We start from the raw sequence: 20,255 nt of genomic DNA, 5'->3' as shown, positions 1-20,255 counted from the left end.
CCTTTAAAGCTGCTGGTTGAAATACATTTGCAAAAAATTAAGCTATAGTGAAAATCCTGATAAAAATTAAGCTTGGAGTAAAATCTTGTCATTTCAGTCCGGTCGAGGCTTATGCTGGTGGCTAGTTCAAGGACTAGCCAACAGCTGATCTGACATTTTATGTTAGGCTTGTTTAGTCTGTCATCTGTCAACAAACACCAGTCTTGAGGTTATGTTATGTCGTTAAATATTCGTAAAATCGGTCGGTTTAACTTTACTTGATGAAGTGGAGTGTTATTATTGATAAATATGTCGGGTGAGTGTGTGTATATATACTTCACTGTGATGAAAACTAGGCCTACGTTCTTTGGCCCTTAGTCTAAACCTAAACTATGGCCAACACATAGGCCTAAGTGTATGCTATTGTGGATAAAAATCGGGTAAGATCTAGTGTTAATTTATTCACAGTATGTTTTTCCCTCTTTAAAATTTGGTACCTCACAAATACTACTGAAGAAAGAGCTAGTAGCTCCAAAAAATTGGATTTGGTTTTTTGTGTATATCTATTTCTGTCAGTAAGATTAAGATAACCCCGCTGTTAAACCACCAAAAGTCCTTAACTAACACATGACTCTGTTTAGGGCAGGAGGACTCTTGAGACCCATCAGATCTTGTGAGTCGTCCAACAGTGACTGTGGAGTGTTTTAAATTAACTATCAATAATCATCATTGAAATGGGGATGTGACCTATGCGCATATTTTAACCCAAATATGAGTGAAGAATCTAGTGAGATGGTCTGTGTAGCTTTGTTACTGACTAAGATCAGCTGTTTCATTAGCAAGGATAATTTATTTAATCATTCATCACTTATGTTCAACTATTAACACCAGACATTTTTAGGTGAAGGACAGGAGGACTCTGAGACCCACCAGATCTCCGAGTCGTCTAACAGCGACTCTGGAGTGTTCAATTCTCCGCCACCCCCCGTGACAGTGGCAGACGACACCCTGGCCGAGGATAGTGTCACGGAAGATGCCACTGTGTGCAACAGCCTCGTTTGTGTCAAACTGTGCTCTCTTCTGCTGGCTCAACTGGTGGAAGCCCATGCGGAGGTTATGAGAAGGTGAGTAATGAATTGCTCGGAAATATGTTGGTGTTTGACTGTATGTTGAACAGAAAAAAACATCTCAGAATTGCTACCACTATATTCCACAGCTTGTGTAGTTTTAATCAGCTTTGTTGTAATTTGGTGACAATTTTCAGGCTGAGTTTTTTAACAATGTTTCTGATTGATAAAGGATCGTGTTTTATTGTTAAATATGTTTAAGCATTGACTATGAAATTAGTGATTTAGATCAGCACAATCTGTTGGTGGCTCACATTAACTACGCTGATTTAAATGAAATTAAATTAAAAATTTAAATTGAAAACTGACGACAGGAATTTCTAGTTGTATTAATAGTCAGAGGTTTTAGTCAAAGTTGAATATGTTTAATTTTTTAGGTATCATACTACATAAGGACCCCTGAAATGTGGCCTCGTTTTTACCGGTATTTTATGATGTCTGTGTTCTTAATACTTTTATTTTAATTACTTAACAACTTTTAGTTTTCTACATACATTTTCTGTTGGTTGTACAAAAAAATGTATTATTCTGAATAATCCCAAAAGAGACTCGGACACTACTTTTGACCACATTTATTCATTACACACAATTATTGGGATAAATTATTATTTTTATAATAGGTTGGTTTATCCGGCAAAATCTTCATACGACCAGGGGCTTGGTACTGTGGTGGCTGCTGGCTGGGTTCTACAGTATGGTACAGTATATCTTATCTAACAGGGGCAGGCCGAGACCATAAAGCACTTCATCCAAAAATTGGAATTACAGCGCACCCCAGACCATTGATAGACCCTACAAATTCAGGCATCCAATGAAAGCCTATAGTCTTCCAATTAGTTCCTCCTCGGGAAGGTATTTACCTCTTACCACATTGCCAAGAGTTATCCTTCTAGTGTCAGATCAATCATAGAACAGGTGATCGGCTGTCTCCTCTGACCTACCCCAGTGCCTACAGATCGGTTCACCATCAAATAAGCCCATCCGTTGTAAATGTTTCCTGAATCGCCCATGGCCAGTTATCAGTTCCACCGTTAATGTAATTCTTCTCCTGTCTAGTCTCAAGAGGTCAAAGGCAACCCATTTGGAAGGTCTAAAAAGAGTAAGATTGATACCGATACGATATAGGTACTACACTTTCGGCAACACTGGCGAAAAATCTTCGTGCTTGGCTCCCATGGCTTCTGATTGGCAGTTAGCGGGTTTCACCGAGGGACCGAGTTAGCGACTTCCGTACGAGAACGGAATTCGTATAACCCGGTTCTAGGGCGGGTTAGCTGGTTCCGGAGTTAGCCTATTCCGAAAACGAACAAGTTAGCGAGTTACTCTCATCGACCAAATTTGAAGATAGGGCGTTTAACATGGGGTTAGCGAGTTCCAGAGTTAGCCAATTCCGCGGACCCCATTCCTCCCACCCAATTCAGACTCAGAATCAAGACGATCCACACGAGCCTTGAGTTGGATTCGTATGAGTTTAGTGCATTTAAGGTACCTTGACTATCAGTGTAGATGTTAATTGTTTTGTCTCTGATCTCTTTGTAAAGATTTTATCGAGCACAAACCAAGATAGCAGTGACCTCCGCTTGAAAAACTGGCGGGTACACTCCCATGTGAAGGCTGACGCCAATGCCTTCTCTTTTCCAAAGCACACCTGCTCCGGTACAGTATCGTATTTAGTGTGTTATGATTATTAATGACTGCACGATACACCACATTTATTACATCAAGATTAACCATCTGTCTGTAGGTTTGGCAGCAACACGGCTAGTGGAATGACTCTTAGTGACGCTGCAAACACTGTGTCCCCCGCAGGTAGTACAGGGGAGACAGTGCCCCCGTCTACCCCTCCACCGTGCCCCTCCGGCCCCCCACCTACTCTGGAATCTCCTGCTGTAGAATCCTCGACCAGCATGGAGCTGACCAAGGATGGCGATGGAGGTGAGTCAAATATTCTCTAGTCATTAGGGAATTACCCAGAAAATCGGCATACTCGTGCATAATGAGAATCGTGCAACTTTGCGAGCTTCACCTGACGAGAGATAGTGAGTTATTTAGATAACACTGGTTAAATCCTTAATAAGGTATTAATATTAAACAACAAAAAATGATTCTGAATTATAGGAATGATTATGATTATTGAAAAGGAATAGAGTAGCCTATAAGTATAATATAAATATTAATCACAGTTTTTTCATTTGAACCAGCAGGGGTTTAGAATGATTATTTTCAATTGCATTTGTTACAATTCTGACAACCTTTTCTGAATATTTTTATTTCAAGTTATTGTTCCATAAATCGAGATAATGGGAAATAACAAAATGACTGGACTGAACATAATGACTACTCGGACAAATTTAGGCAGATATAGGGTACGAAATATAACCATTCCATGTCTTGATCCTACAATTAAAACATAGTTCAACAGCTGAGCAAAACGTCAAATCAGCTGCTACAAACAGTAAGCAGAAAAAAGTGGTGGTGGAACTTCCCCTCAAACCGCTTAAAAATTATGAACAGACTATAAACTAAATTTAAGGCAACATAACATGTGCACCCTTGAAAATGTTAAATAAATATGTGTAATCTTTGTCTCGGCAGGTTTCTCAATACTGGACACAGCACCTAACAGTCACAAGTTCAAGCTCACAATGTTCCAACCGACGGATCCTAAGACGTTCTTCAAGACAGTTCGCAATGAGATCAAGCTGTTAAGGACGTCTTTGCCCAGCGGCATCTGGGTCAAGGGATTTGAAGACAGAATGGTAAGAAGAAATCTTCTGTCGTTAACTCTTGAGATTAGGCACTGACCCAGGATTGTTTTTTACATTACTTCAGGCTAGACCTTGGGGTTGCAGCATTATCTCTTTGATATAATCCATTTTCGATGTGGTAGGATTTGAACCTGGGACCTTAGGGTCCCGTGCTCTATTATCAGTTTGGCAATTTCCTTGGTAATTTGGCACCTTTGTTTGTAATTTAATTTAAATTAATAACCAATAAATTATGCAGAAAATTCGGCAATACTTATATTATTTTACAAACAATCTTAAATCAAAATGTTATATCTCTCACAACTTTGAACAGGTTTATAAAATAATTTTTTAATAATCTGTTTCTTTTGGTGAGATTAAACATGTGGTAACAGCCAATTATTGCATTTTTGTATTTAAAAAATCAACTTGATCAAGTATCAAATGGTAGTAATAGTAAACTATACACACTGCTACAGGACCTGTACTCTGTGATGATCCGAGGACCAGAGAAGACACCTTACGAGGACGGATTGTTCTTCTTTGACTTCCAGTTATCAGCTGATTACCCCAAGGCGCCTCCACTATGCCACTATGTGTCATACTGCAGCGACCGACTCAATCCTAACCTTTACGAGGACGGCAAGGTGAGGCCTGATTGGTTTAACAACTCATGATAATCATAATCATTGTATATTGTTATTCAACATTTAATCATGCAATAGACATAGTCAGATACTGTCGATTTACAGACAGTAGGATGTAGTGACTGTAGACACAGTAATAGATTAGATAGGTTAGGTGGAATAGGAAAATATTACTGTTTTGTTTCTTATACAACTTATTTTGTTACCTGGTTTACATTTTTAAGTATCTAAAATCTGTTATAATAGGTTAGGTAGTATATTGTTTATGTTATGATCCTTATGTACATAAATTTTTTTAACCAACATATCTATGAATAATAAAACTTTTACTAATATACATTTTTTGGCACAATAATACTAAATATCCATTAGACTTCTTTATGGAAGCAAAGGTAAGGACTCTTTAAAGAGAGCCAGAGTATTATGGTGCAGCACACAAAGGCTGTTTAGAGCGTTTTAATTCTCTTTTGGAGATGTAAGAAATTCCAATAGGTAACATCTTAGAATTTCAATTTTAGTCAATCTGCACTTAAGAAAGTAAAGTTATGTGTTATACAATACTTTTCTCCAAAAAACTGTCCAACAATAATTAATTGTAAAAATTGCAACACAATTAACAAATCAGGTAATAGCTTAAGAAATTTATTTGTATAGAAATTACATCATTAAAATTTGTAATACACCACCATTTTTCTACAAATGGTAGGAAGTCAAAACTTTCACAAAAAGTTTCTTTAACAAATCGTTTTTAGTTTCATGGATAGGTAAATTTAGTTTCAAAATTTTCAATACATAAACAGCTAATATAGTCCTAAAATCAAACGTCTAAACCTCTCTTTGGGTCACCCTGTAGATGTTGACCGATATTTCAATATTGCCTCATTTGGCTTTCAGGTGTGCGTCTCACTGTTGGGGACTTGGAGTGGGAAAGGAACTGAAGTCTGGTCCGTCATCAGTAATCTACTTCAAGTTATAGTCAGCATACAAGGTAAACAAACATTTTATAATACCTCAGTGCAAAACCGAAAACAATAAGACTAGCAGTGTGCTTGAAATTCTTATTAGGCTGGATTGTATTTAAAAATATATGAGAGTAGGATCATATTTTGATACGTTAATAAATTGTTTTTAAATGTTTCTTTTAGTTTACAGTAACCATTTGCGTGCTAGCTGAATATGGTTTTAAACCAATGGGATCTAATAAAGCAGTTATAAAACGTACAATATATTTATTTATATATTTTTATTAATATATTTTTTTATGATTTTCGTATTTCCTGTTTTTTAGATTTGTGTGCACTTTTATGGCTAAAGATCTAACCATAGACTAACCAACACAAGTAGACTTCTCATCCCATTGTAAATTTTGAAGCACGTTTTTCGTGTCTAGTTCATGTACGTGACACAAAGGCGCTAGTGTCGATGAAACTTTGTTTCCATTATTTTAGGGTTAATTTCTTGATTTGTGCTTTACTGTTTGGTTATATAACTAGGGGACAGGTTATTGTTTATGATTAGATCGTATTATTTGGTTAAACGAGGTTTTAAATGGCTGTAATAACGGGAAACAAATTGTAAACAAAACGCGACCTCTACATAAACCGTACATGAACTAACAATAAAATTGTCTTCAGCTGTTCCATAAGGATGAGAAATCTACTAAGGGAGTATGTTTTATCTATGATCTAACCTTTGACCATAGATTTTTCCTAAACCTAAACTCCAAAAAAATTGTATTTCTGATAACTGTCCAAATAAAAATATAACATCAAAATAAAAAATAAATAAAATGCTCACATTATTAGATGCACAGCCTTAACCCGGGTTCTACTGGTGTATGAAATGATAGATTTGCATAACACTGATGTCGTTCATTGCAGGCCTAATACTAGTCAGTGAGCCATACTTCAACGAGGCCGGCTATGAGAAGCAGAAGGGATCTCAGCAGGGTCGGGAGAACTCGAGGATGTACAATGAAATGGTGGCGCTCAAGTTGGTACAAAGCATGAGCAAGTTGATACTTCACCCTCCACCAGTGTTCAGACAAGAGGTGTTCGATCATTTCAACAGCAACGCTCACAAGTAAGTGTTAAGAATAAGAACTCGTAGATTAAACATGTGATTATTTCTGGTAAATCTTGTAGGTTTAGCCGATTGTTAACTTGGTGTACACAACTTTTAAGTGTGTGGATGGCAGATGACTTTTTCTTAAAAATACAGTATGAAACTCTTCCACCTTTACAAAAATTGCATGAAAAGTGAAAAGGCCTTGTTTTACTTAAGAAATAGATTGTTGCCAAAGAGTTGCTCTGAGTGTGTATATGACCAAAGCAGTGAAAATAATATAATATGCCTTTCTCTTCTGTATATCATGCAGAACATTTCACACTTTACAGATGGTTCTATGGATAAAAATAGAAAGAAAAAACTTTTTTATCCGTAACTTATGTGTTCTCTCTGGTTTGGATATTGGTGTGTCTTGAAGTTTTTAAAATTTTATAGAGTAGACCCTCTTTTATCTGCCTCCATCTACGTGAAAATAGAAGACGTATTAAGAGCTGACCTTTCCGACCAAAGTTATGGAATGTGAGAATCAAGAATTATTGAAATCGTTGTGTTATCTTGTATCAGGTTGTGCAATAGACTGGAGAGCTGGCTGGAAATATCTGAGAAGTACAATGACTCACATCCTTTGTCTCCAACTACGCCAACATCGTTCCGTCAACTACACAGTGATGAGATCACAAACCACTGTAACGTCCCTCTGCCAGAGTTTCCTCTCATTCCCGCCTCTAAGGGGTTCTGTCTCACATTGCGCAAGACACTCGTCACTTTCAGAGAAGTCCTAAACTCGGTGGGCATACCCGAGACTAGTTAGCCCATGAAGAACTTCTAGCCAGGTTTTTTACAAAATTAAGTTGTATTTATTGTAACGTAACTCTCGAATGATTTGTATTTTGGTGTGGAGTTGCATGTAAAGAGGCTATTTTCGAAGCGTTGTTATTTATTTAGGGGGACACAGTGAGTCTGGTAGGTGTGTTAGTGTGAATCCGTATTGTTATAAACGTTAAATATATTTTCAGATTTGTTCCCAAAAACTCATACGGTATTGAAAGTCCTTTGTGTGAATGTTTACTTACACCCGAGAATCGTAGCAGACATTCTAAGAATAAATTGTTACGTGGTGTGTACAATGTAAGTGAAAAACCTTAACTATGTGCTGTAGAACTATCATTTTCACACTAATCTCACCTTTCCTCACCCACTGTGTCGCCTTGTGTTATGGTGTATATATATGCTCTAAGCACTATTATTATATTAGTGTATTGTAGGTTAGGTTAGTAATCGCAAGAGACTGGATCAGTTTATAATTTGATGTTTCTCGTGTTTTTTATCCCATTGTTGATCTTGTGACATAGATTTATAACACTAAGGGCCCTTAACCCCAGTCGCATGTGAGTTGTTCGATTGTATGGGAGAACGACTGAGTCATTATTGTTAAGTGAGTTCGTCACCCCCCTAAGGTATGTGGGATATTTACCAGATCGGGGTTAAAGGGATTCATGGCCTCAGGCTTAGCTTTGTTTAGTTCCTTTTGATTATGTCAGCCAAGATTGTACGGGTTAAGATGGTACATTTTCCTCCTGTCCAAGATTTTAAAGGTTGCTTACCGATAATTATTTTAAGTTTGTGTTTTTGCTATCGTGTTCAGACTCGTAATTTTGTATTAATATTTGGTGAAATCAAAATTTTTTAAATTTTCCAGTACTAATTTTTTCCCCCTAATGTCAAGTCTAGGAATGTAAAAAATTGCCTTCTTATTTTTTTACTTAAAAAGTTGTTGATTTTCATTCTACACATTTACATAGTAGCAGTAGCATTTTATCATTTATCTACTGAAATATCAATTCAAAGTTAGACTTATTTAGCATTTTTCCACGCTGTCATTGAGATTGAGCGATTTGATTAGATTCTTTCGTCTGTCTGTAAAGTTACTATTTCTTGGATAGGAAGGAAGATTCAATGTCCATATCATTGTGACTTGCAGATATTCTATTTTAATTAATAGCTTTCAACCAAATATGAAATAGTTTGTACGGTTTGAATCTTGAAATATTTTTATATTGTAGGTAATATGTGTAGCGTTTTTTTTTTGTCAGCTTTTTTATTTTTCTCTGTTGTATTTATAGTTTGTATTTATCTTACATTAAGATTACGATTCACGTTTAAGTTTTATGTTGTATTATTTCCAATGTTAAAGCATTTGTTGTTGTTCTAATAAATAAAAAGACACAATAGTAAAAATTTTAAGTTGTTATTTTTAATAGGCCTAGATCGTCTGACATTAATTTCAGTTGTCATAGTTTGGTAAAAATGGCTTACAATTTTTCTGGATAATTTTGAGCTTGGTATTTATTGAGAAAAGAATAATAGTTGGAACCATTTTTAGATTTGTTCTCTTTATCGATCGATATCCATTTAATATCTGTATCTTTCTCATATACAGTACACTCCCGATTAACCGAGGTTGTTGGGACCGAGACTACCTCGGTTACTAAGAAACTCAAACACGGAGATCGCATTGATTTTAGCTTAGGGGTAGGAAGTCACCATTTAAGGTTCCACATTAGGAAGTCAAAAAGTTGTAAAATTTGTCTTTTAAACGTAGTTACTTATTGAATGAAAAATTATCGAATAGAATTGTCATGCAAACTTTTTTTTATAAGTTAGTGTTATTAAAGAAAAATATAATACAAACATACTCAATATTCTTTTTAAACTGTCTTGAATAACTTCAAACACAACATTATTGCAATTATGCTAAACCAATACTGTACTCTGCAGAATTTGAAACAGAACAGTGTAAGCTGATCCTTATGGTTACATTTGGTTTGAGTTTGACCTAAGCTATAACTAGACAACCATGTCTTCCTCAAAACATTGTAATGATAAAAACTGGCACTGCTATTGATTAAGTTACATTCTGCTTACTGCTTGTCCAGCTTGTCAACTTTGCAATTTTTACATTGAAATTAATTATTATTTTCCGACTGATAACCGAGGTTATTATTTTCTGTGATAACCGAGGTTCGTATAATCGGGAGTGTACTATAGTATTTTTTAGATTGTTAAACATAATGTCTTATTCGTTCTTAGGACAACTTTGAGGTTGTCCTAGCAACTAAGTTAAAGTTATCATCAATGTCTGAATATCCAAAGTTAGGTGTTTTTGAAGGAGCAAAGTCAAACAGTATTAATAAAGCTGTCAACAAAATGTGTTCTAGGGAATTGAATCTATTTCATAATTTGTCTTATAAAACGTTTATATTAATAGTAATTATTAAGTCATTATGTATGATTTTATGTAGGTATAACAATTTTTCTGAAACCTGAATGCTTTAAAAAGATTAATAAATAATTTAATTGACTATTAGATCCTGAAGTAGACAGCCCATCTATCTGGACCAGCTGTTCATATATATATATATATATATTTTTTTTTTTCTTAAAGAACATAGTTGTGTTAGCTAGTCACAGAAAGTGCTAATGTCTAAATTTATACTTTCTACCTTATTTTTTGTTGCTGACCATGTTGATGGGTCATATCAAAATTGCTTTCGCTCACAGTCATTCAATTAGTTTAACTTGGTAAGAAAAGTTTGTTTATTCGGCAGAAATAAGCTTACATCAACTACGACAATTTTGATTTAAAACCTGGCGACAACTTATACGTGGGGATGGAATGTATAGTTGTCTCAAACAATAGCTTAAGATAACATTCAAGTTAGACTACCAATCCACATATTGCCCAACCCACTCTCTCTTGCTTGCCTTTTCAAGATGGCAGCAAAGAGCTTTTTGATTAAAAAAGATTTAAATAAAGACAGCTGTATATTTCTGTGTGGGGAGAGAGAGTTCTTCAATACATAGAATGTTCTCACCTTATCTGTTTTGGAATCTTTTTTAATTTTTTTGTAGACACACAGCCTACAATGTATGTAGCACAACCCGGTCACAACATTATTTTACAGGATGGTAGACAAGTTCCGTAACGGTTAACATATTTGTAACCATTTGATATAAAACGGTATAAATTGGTATATCTATGATAGTCATAAAAATCCACTTATTTCAGAAACTGAGGTTTTTGTCCTGGGCCACGAGGAGTAGGCCTAAGGGGGAAGTCTTAAATATATGCATCGGTTGATATGCACATAAAATTAGGAGGTATTTGTTTGGTAAAATCTAATGCTGCAAATTTGAGTTAAAAAAACAATTGAGTCAAAAATAGCAGTTGCTCAAAGATTTCTTGAATTTGCTTACATCTTTTAATGACTGTCATTTTTTACTCAGTGGTTTATTTAGCTCATATTTAGGGCATTGTATACTACAAATAAATAGCTTTAAAATTTGATTTCCTTCTGACTTCTAGCAGTAAATGGAATGTTATGTTCTGAGGAGGTATCGTATTACCTAGCAAATTCAAGAAATCTTAGAACGGGTGCCATTAATGACTAGATTGTCCGTTTGAGTTTGGGTTGCGTTATTGTATTTCACTAACAAAGACCTTTAATTTTATGTGCCTAGCAACATACGCTTACATTTAAGATTTTCTCCTGACTCCTAGCGAGCCTCTTATGAGATAACATCACTGAATAATTTTTTAATGGTTTTCGTGACTAGTAACTTTGTGGTAGGTTTGGTAGCTCTATCTTTATCATTTTTTAAATATTAAACCGTTCCGGGACTTAACACCCTTCTGTATGAATTCATCTCGGACAATATACTCTATCTGACAGTGATTCTCCATTGGTTTTAATATGATCCCTCAATATTTTTGTAAGATAATACTCCTGAAATATTTTTATCTCGGTGCTGCTAACTGCTAACTGAGTGCTTAAGTATATGCTCCATTGTCCAACCTAACTTTGGATGTCTTGGCTAATTTAGGTGTTTAATTTCATTCCACAATCCATTTATAAGGATTGCCATTCCAAAAGTACATGTATATAATGTAATGGTCAGCAAATAGTTCTATTGCGTTACCTAGACTTGTGTATTACTCTTTAGCGGGTCAGTTGGTGGTTTGGTGTTAGTTAAATTATATTTTATTTATTACCAATCAAATAGTTTTTTAAATTTTCAGTGTGATTAAGTTTTATTAGAAAATGTAGATACATTTATGTATTAACATTAAACAATTAACTTTGGATCTAGAAGTTTCCTTTCAATCAAACAATTACTTGTTATGAGTCAAAACAATTTGGTTTAAGGAAAAATTAATAGCGTTTTTACAAATCAATGGCAGAAAACAAAAGAGATAAAATAAGTTGTTTCTATCAACCCTAGTGTTTTGTAACTGTGCAAAATTTAATCTGAAATAGTTTATTTCATTAAGTCAATCTCTTATAGTTAATTAAAAATACACCAATCACTATTGACCCTTCAGTTACAGTTTCTGTTTAATTTAGTCTAGAAGATCAAACGCTTCCCATGAGAAATCGTGGCCCTTGTATCTTAATGCACAATAAATTCATCTTGTTTGTTGCTAAAACTGTTTCCTTGTGATCTTTTTCATAAATACCTACCTACCTTGGAACCCTTATTTAGTAGTAATCCATATATACCAAGCTTGTCCTTACTTTGCTAAGCTCGTCTATTCTAGATAACCTAATCCTGAGAACTACAGTAATAAGTTAATCCTAATAGGAAATTTGCTATTGGGATTATTTAATAAAATTGTGCTAATCTCATAACATAACTGAACCAAACGTCTAGAACGTTAGCAAACTCTTTTTGATGTCAGGAAAGGCATGTAAGGATGGTGGGTCAGGTTTCATGCAAATTCTAGGCTATATTAAGTTCCTTGAAGGTAGGTTGTAATAGGTAAAGTTTAGATATAGGTTATACTGAACCAAGTCGTTAGTTTATGTTACCTTTACCTCCAGACTGTTTTTGTACAGTTAAAACCCAGAGAAAGTTTTTTCTGTGTTTCTACTCAGGGTTTTATTTGTACAAAAACAGTCTGTTAACATAAACTAACAACTTGGTACATTTTTTAACCAATATCTAAACTTTAACTAATACAACCAACTCAAAATAATCCAAAATCCAGCTTGCGGTTGATGTAATAGTACCCACAAGTTAGTTTCTTTTTCTTCATACATTTTTTAACATGAAAAGGAAGGCAGCACAGAAAATAACCGGCTACCTTTGAAGTAAGACAGCTTTATTCAATAGTCAAGTGTGGAAAAATGCTCGGATGTCTGTTCTTAATAGTTTTGTCAGCTGCAATGTAACTTTAGTGTTGATGTTCAATCCAAGCGTTTTCAGCAAATCCAGCATCAAGTAGAAAAATCCTCTAATATCAATGTTGAGACCCTGCAAACAAGTTTGAGATTAGTTTATTGTTTTACATGATTAAATTATTCCTTATTTTAAGAGGTCTTATACATAGAAGTTCTTCAATGTATTCTTCTAATGTAATGTAATGTGTTCTTCTAGACGTAATGAGTGTTAGAGTTGGGAGTAGGGATTTCGTTGTAATAATTTGCTATATCTCAAAGGTCTGTACACTTTAGGAGCATTTGCAAAAAGAATTCAAACGTATGTTTTTTCTCCACTTTTGACTGATACTACACCTAGGCGTACATCTAAGGGGCGGAGGTTGCTCGTGTTAATTTGGCCCAAGGTAGCAAGGGCTCATCCAACACTGAGGTGATATAGTAAACCGTGTCGGTGTAGAATCCTGGGTTTTAAATTATTTTTTAATGATGGCAACAGATTTTGAAAATTTACGCAGAAATATTGGGCCACAAATAAACAACCTAACATTTAGACAAGCAATACACTTTTGAACGACTTGTGGTCACTGGGACATTTCTTATCATTAGAAGGAGATTAATATAATTCACTAATATATACGTTTAAAATATCAAAACAGGTTTATAAACCGTGATAAGTCATCAGTAAAGTTAAGAGATAAGACGAGGTACGTGGTTAGTGCCGGGGTTTTCCGCTTGTCTTCTTTTGATCTTAGCCGACAACCTGTTGCTCTGAAATTGACGTACCACAGCATTGCCATTGAATCCATGAAAAATCTGCCCAGGTGATTTGCTGTGTGTAAGTAAAATCATAGTTTCTAACACTTTAACAAAATGTTTCTATTTCCGTTTTAAAATACTTCAAACCTGTATAAGATCCTCTAAAATGTCAGATACGGTCCGCAACAGATCTGCCAGAATATCGTAAAGTCTGTCTTGAGGTTTTCGGTCCAGCTTGTTGGCAAAACAAAGTATTTTCCCTGTTGTCATTTCCAGCTGGATGATTTTATCACCGTATTGGTCCTTGCTCAGAAGTGGAACTTCCAATATTTGTGTAAGAAGGTCATTGAGTGTTTCGCCCAACGGAGCAAAATCAACCTCAGCAAAAAGTTCAAGGTCGAGTTCAGTTAGGGCAAGAGTTGGTTGCTGTAAAAGAATGGTAAGTTTAACAACAATCATATAGCATGGACTTTTGGTAACAAATGTCGATAAATGGTTTTCAAAATAATTTGTTTAAAAAAGAATATGCCTACTGTGATTATTTTAAGGACCAAAGCCTAAGTACATGTCGTAAAATGTAAAATACTGTCCTAAAAATCAAAATAAATTTGTGTTTGAGTAAAATAAACCAATCATCACAAGTTTTAGCGAATGGTTACAATATTTGTATTGTAAAATGTGTTTTTCTGAACCTAAGGACCAATTTTATATGAAATGTTCCATAGAGTTCCGGGACACTCGTATATCTGTCCATGAACACGACAATATGAGTGATATTTGGTCCAATTTTGATGAAATTTGGAATGAATTATTTGTAGAGCTGAATAAACTTGAATGAGTTAGCAGACCTAAGATCGTGGGAATGGGGTGGTATAGGGGTATAACTTTTTCCCCAATGTACCACCTTTGACTATTACCACCCATACAACCCAAGAAATAAAGATTTTTATGGTACTCGACTAAAAAGTTAAGTTAATATTTCTTGGCTTGTATGGGTGGTATTAGTATATTACGTTAATACAGTAGAACCTCTTTAATCCGAACTAATTGGGACCAGGGGTAGTTCGGACTATTGAATAGTTCGGATTACAGAACATATTGTTGTTTTTACATAACAATAGCTAAAACATGGCTAAAATTGATCAACATTATTTCGGGAAAAGTGAAAAAATGTTTTATAAAGTAAAATACAGTGTTTATTTAATACAGTAGTAAACATGGTGAATAAACAGTACTTAAATACAATATACAGTACAGTAAAGAACTGCTGTCCTGTGTATAGAGTACAGCAATGAGGGGTTCGGATTAGTGGACGTTCGGATTACGGGGGTTCGGATTAAAGAGGTTCCACTGTAGTCCTGAAAATAGGTGTTCTCCGTACGAGTGTGACCGTTCGTTCCTGTGCGAGACGAAGTCAAGTGCGGGATTACCATATGAGTTTGGTAAACACATTTTGGACAAGTGACGTACAATATTTTACGCCACTACATACAATATTTCTCAGCTAACTTAACAATAAACAATCTGTACAAATCCATCTATCCCGCTGATTAAAGGACTAATAATCACTACTCATAAATGTTTATAACCTCTAAGAGAGGTTATATTTTTGTTTATAACCACAACCACTCATTTCCAATAATTATAATCAGCTGGTTGGTGTGTAAAAAACTCATTACAGTACTGTGTGTAGTACAGTAGTATGTAATGAAACCCCATTGATTAAGCTTGCGGCAAACAGCTGTTTTCTGGACTAAATCCTTGCGTGGGAAGTTCGTTAAAACTGTGTAGTGTGGCGTAAAATGTATTACATTGAAGGTACTAAATCAGGACATTATGTGTTTCAGGTAAAAGTAAAGTGGTCCCGCGACTTGATTTTTGCATGAAACCTACAGTAATAGCTTATTCCCTCTATGGAAAATTTGCTAAAAGGAGAGAACATCCAATAATTCTAATACATTTATATTACTCTATTTTTATTGATGTTACTTGTCACGACGCCATTACACAGATAAAATAGAAGTTGTATGTTGATAATTTTGTATCTGTAAAGTAAACTATTCTACCTAAATTTGGCCAGACTTCAAACTCCTTTCGGATTTGAATGACAGGCCATCATTGTTAGTTACAGGTTGTTAGTTACCTGTTGTTAGTTGTTAGTACAGTAACTGTATAAATATTGCAGAAAACCAAATTATAATCATGTAGCTCACCACAACCAAAATTTTGAAGTCTGCTAACCCTCAAGGTATTATTAGTTTGTTAAAAAAAATTCTGGAATGGTACTAAACAATTAATTGCCTCTCATTTTTTTCATTTTTAACAATTGTTAACATTTTCAAGATGATGAAGTGTTTAGATCCAGCTCATTTCAGCGAATTTCCCATATAGGGAATAAGCTATTACTGTAGTACTTATGGTAAAACCTGTACCCGGGACCGAATTTTTTTTGTTTTGAGGTCCCTAGAGGGCAAAAACACCATCTGTTCAAATTCATATATGTGTCTGTTAGCACGATAACTCAAGCAAAAATGATCCAATTTTGATGAAATTTTGTATAAACGTGTAAACCGACTCTTATTCGAACGAGTTCACGAACTAGCATGATCGGACTATGGGAACAGGGGTTTATGGGGGGTTTTATAGGGTAAAAATTGGCTTTTCCCTTTTTAGACCCAAAAAACATCAAATTTAGCAATTTCTTTCCAAACCATTTTGTAGAGCTTAAAAAAACAAGTAATTTAGTATATTGTAGCGTTATTATGCGCCTAATGATTACGGAGAAAATTTTTAAAAAATTGTAAATTTAATATTACCACGTTATTCTTATGGAGGATAAGTAAAATGTTGTAGTTTGCTTGTTTATGAACATATTTTGATCAAACTGGGAAAATGTTTTTATTTCTTACTAACTATTAAATTTAACAAAAAAAAAAAACACTTTTACCCTGTTGCAGCAAACCTGAGTACTTGTTAAACTAATTCTATTTAAATAAGGAATACATGTGAAATTTTTAAGGAGACATTTTAGTGTAAATCCAATCAGGCAAAGAAAATTTGCTTAGTCTGCTGGTTTACTGCGGCGGGGGTATTGTATTCTTATTTTCTTTTCGTCAGTTTAATCATTCCTGTTAATTTATTCATTCAATTTTACATTCGTGATGGAAAATGTCCGCAATAAACCTTTGAACAACATTCACCATCACCAACAATGAACTTCAAACAAAGAATTTGAACAACAGTTTAATCATGTTATGTATGTAGGCCTATTCTATTTCAAAATTTAACTGTAACACTCATTCAATGTTTCTCTCCATAGATATACCAAAATTGGCTTTTGTTTTGATGTTTATTCCAAGAAATTATGAGGACCATTCTGAAGGGTGGACGACACCATATGTTTTGAGTTAGTTAGTTTCGTGATGTTTCAGTCCAGTCCAAGGAGCGGAAACTCCACTGGACTGAGGCTGTTCTAGTACCCCTCTTCTGCCTGCAAAGTGTTTTGAGTGGTGTCTGAAACGGTACATGCAGGATACCCAGCGACCTCCTGCAGTAAAGAGTAGCCTTGTAGGCTTAGGTTCTGTCCAGGTTGACTTCCAAATCTTCTTCTTTTGGGAACAGCATCAATTCAAAGATATCCCCAGCCCTGGCTGGGGAAGGGTGATTCACTTAGGATGATCTATATATTTAATAGACTAACGTAAATTTTGTGATAGTGTTTTTAAAATTTTTTTTTTCTGAGAAATTTATTTAAATTGTTAAATATGATACACTTAAGTATGGCACAAAGGATGAAAGTGAATAATTGTTGTGTGGCCACTGACTAAGCTAGGTACTCAGGTACTTTCTCCCACTAGACGTTGTATTATGGAGAAAATATTGTATTGTCTAAATTTTTGAGTTTTGATTGGAAATATCTGTTTTGAGACGCCCCTGAAGCCCAAAAAAAAAATTATTTTCATGTGTGTGTGTGTGTTGACTTGTACTGAGCTACAGACTATACACCTGTGGTCAGATTTTGACGAAATTTGGTATGAAGGTACTAGTCCATAATATCTTTAGGTTTTTTTCATTTTTTGAAATGTTTATTCTATAATGATTTTACAAATAACAATAGGAATTTAACAGAAACGACTCACATAACTTTGATCAGCTTCTTCGTCTGTTTGTCATTTAAACTCTTAGCAAAATTGTACCTTCGTGATTTTTATTGGCTATTGTTGAAAATCCCAATTGATCATGTGCAATTGGGCAAAAGCTTCAGTTTTGATTTTATGGAAAGCTTTGGTCGATTAAAGGCACCTTCTGATAGATAAGAAAATAATTAGCTTGGGTGCAAGTTTTACTTTATCTTAAAAATGTCGTTTGTCAGATAACATGAATTAAATAAATACAAATGTGTGTTGCTATAACGTTTAACCATTGACTAGTTTCCAAGAGTTTAAAAAACCTTCAAATGTCTAGAATTCTGGTTATCCTTTTGGTTGTTTCTCTTAAATAAGAAGTATTATATTTGCATCATAATGAGTGTTTTAAAATTCGTGATTTCCTCTATGAAACCAACCTTTGTATTAGTTTAGTTAAGTGATCTAATAAATACAAGATAGATGCTTTATCTGATGGAGAGGAAGCTATTTTCATCTGAGGGCTATATTTTTTTATATGTAGGTGGACTTGACTTTTATCACTATAATAATAAAACTTATTGATAAGTGGGACTTTATTCTTTCCCTTGCTCTAACCACTACAACAAATGTAATCAAAGGCACCAACTGGAAATTTTTCAAAAATAAAACCCGATATCTTATTCCAGTAGTCGGGGAAAGATGCTCTTCCAAACAGTTTTAATTTAAAACACTACGAACAAATTTTTGGGCTGTTTAAGAGCACAGAGATTCTCTTTCAGAATTACATATTTCAGATCAAAACAATGTAAATAATTTATTTTATAGTAAAGGCAAAAGTAACAAGCTGAAAAATATACAGTATGTGCAAAGATATTTTTTATTAAGACTTTTTCAATAAAAGAATATGATTTATTTAAAAATTTTATACTGGTCATTTTATTATATCATTTCTTGTTTTTTATTCTAACCACCAACAATAGGGACAGGTCACTAAAAATTATTAACCTATACTTGTTATTTTTAAGATAAGGGGTTTTACGTATATATACATCAATAGCAAATCTTTATTTTAGACATATTGAGCTGTCTAAAACCATAGAGTCAAGTCAAGTTTTTCTCAGAGGGGGCATGGTTACCCTTGCCCCCCTGCAGTTGCACATGTCTGTGCCCCTATTTCCTTAATAAGTTATTCGTTCGTTTATTTTGCGTCTATTTGAAAATTGAAAAATCTTAACAGTGGTTCTGGCTACCAATGAAATTATATGATTACAGATTACAATTCTGCCACTTACCGTTTTTTATTCTTTGGCTTATTCAAAAGCTCTCCTTTTAACGTTGAATTTGAGATCAGCTTTTAAATATCCCTGTTTTCTCCCACTGGTTGTAGTGACTGTTCAGGTTTCCAATTACCAATTGAGATAGGAATGCCACTTAGGTGCGTATTTATGAGTGTAGAATGGAGTGAGATACTGAGATACTAGCATAGATAAAACATACTCCCTTGTGTTGCTTAGTCTATGATACTACTGTATAGCTTTGTTACTGAATCGTCAGCTGTTTCATTAGCCCATTGGTCAAGGACACCTAGGCCCAGTTTTGAACCATCAATAAGCTTATAATTTTATGACCTTTTGTATATCAGGCGAGCACTATAACCACTCAGCACTCAGCTACCCTGCTATTCAATGCTATAATTGGTATGTGAAAGCCAAACTTATTCACAAACTGATGCCAATCATTTCACAGACAAACTTGGGCTTTAGTTTAGTGTTGTCCTCACCAATGATTTCACAAGTGTTTTGGGCCAATAAGTGCATTAAAAAAAGTGTTTAACGTTACTAGTCTACCTTGTAATATTTTTATATGTAGGTATTTAATGCATTTCTCATTTATACTCTTTCATCATGTACGCTCTTTTAATTTGATGTTAAGTCAAAAATATTCAATAACTTCTTGATCAGCATTGTACGTGTTATTAAATTTACGGAAAGTGAATAAAAGAAACGTCTTATAACACTTAAAAACATATTATTACAAGCGTAATAATATGTTGTTAAGTGTTATAAGACGTTTCTTTTATTTAAATATTCACAAATTCAACATTTTTAATTACTTTTGACCAGGTCCCTTCCCTACCCCTTCCACGGATTGTTTATTTTGATTTAAAAAATATATGTGTGTCATGGTTTTGGCTTTAGTTATTTTAGATTTAATTAATGTTAACATTTAGGGAAAACATTTTTGTATCTTACTACTGTTTAACTAATTTATTATAATTCTAGTTACTATCCATCTCCATTGTTGAACCCTTAAGTCCATGTCAGAATATCCTAAATTTTGAAATAGTAAGCTGTATTGTGTTATTGGTAATTACAGGGTTTAATTCACCTTGAAAGTGTTTGTTGTTGTGAACTTATTGATATAATATTGGTTTTTATCACTGCCATATCCACAGTAATATTTAATGTCAGAACAATGTGAGTCACTATCTTGGATATTGTTTTGTTTAAATTTTCCTTGGATACAAAATTGATCTACGATCTACAATTTTGAGTTATTGACTATTGTTAATTTCAGTACAAGT

General features: G+C 34.3%; 2 protein-coding genes across 3 annotated transcripts in view; one reads left to right on the top strand and one right to left on the bottom strand.

Annotated features, from left to right (window-relative positions):
- The window catches only part of LOC128999459 ((E3-independent) E2 ubiquitin-conjugating enzyme UBE2O-like), a 45,901-nt gene extending 38,407 nt beyond the window's left edge, over positions 1-7,494 (top strand). For both annotated transcript variants that reach the window (XM_054425994.1, XM_054425993.1), the window contains exons 18-24: positions 881-1,103; positions 2,851-3,041; positions 3,702-3,865; positions 4,333-4,500; positions 5,395-5,488; positions 6,381-6,582; positions 7,132-7,494. In XM_054425994.1, the coding sequence (XP_054281969.1) occupies positions 881-1,103; positions 2,851-3,041; positions 3,702-3,865; positions 4,333-4,500; positions 5,395-5,488; positions 6,381-6,582; positions 7,132-7,378 (1,289 nt within the window). In that variant the 3' untranslated portion in view covers positions 7,379-7,494. The remainder of the gene's footprint in view (positions 1-880; positions 1,104-2,850; positions 3,042-3,701; positions 3,866-4,332; positions 4,501-5,394; positions 5,489-6,380; positions 6,583-7,131) is intronic.
- Positions 7,495-12,718: 5,224 nt separating this feature from the next.
- On the bottom strand, positions 12,719-14,003 carry LOC129000352 (uncharacterized). Its single transcript, XM_054427315.1, has 2 exons — positions 13,692-14,003; positions 12,719-12,882 (listed from the first exon to the last, which is right to left on the bottom strand). Exons 1-2 carry the CDS (start codon positions 14,001-14,003, stop codon positions 12,742-12,744), a joined length of 453 nt encoding a protein of 150 aa, XP_054283290.1. The 3' UTR covers positions 12,719-12,741.
- Between the last annotated feature and the right edge of the window lie 6,252 nt (positions 14,004-20,255).

The sequence above is a fragment of the Macrosteles quadrilineatus genome, unplaced genomic scaffold (genome assembly GCF_028750875.1).
Source record: "Macrosteles quadrilineatus isolate MER2022 unplaced genomic scaffold, UCM_ALF_1.0 Scaffold_8__2_contigs__length_117827958, whole genome shotgun sequence".
NCBI classification, from domain to species: domain Eukaryota; kingdom Metazoa; phylum Arthropoda; class Insecta; order Hemiptera; family Cicadellidae; genus Macrosteles; species Macrosteles quadrilineatus.
Note: the sequence above shows the minus strand (reverse complement) of the source record. Positions and strands in the feature narration are given on the sequence as shown.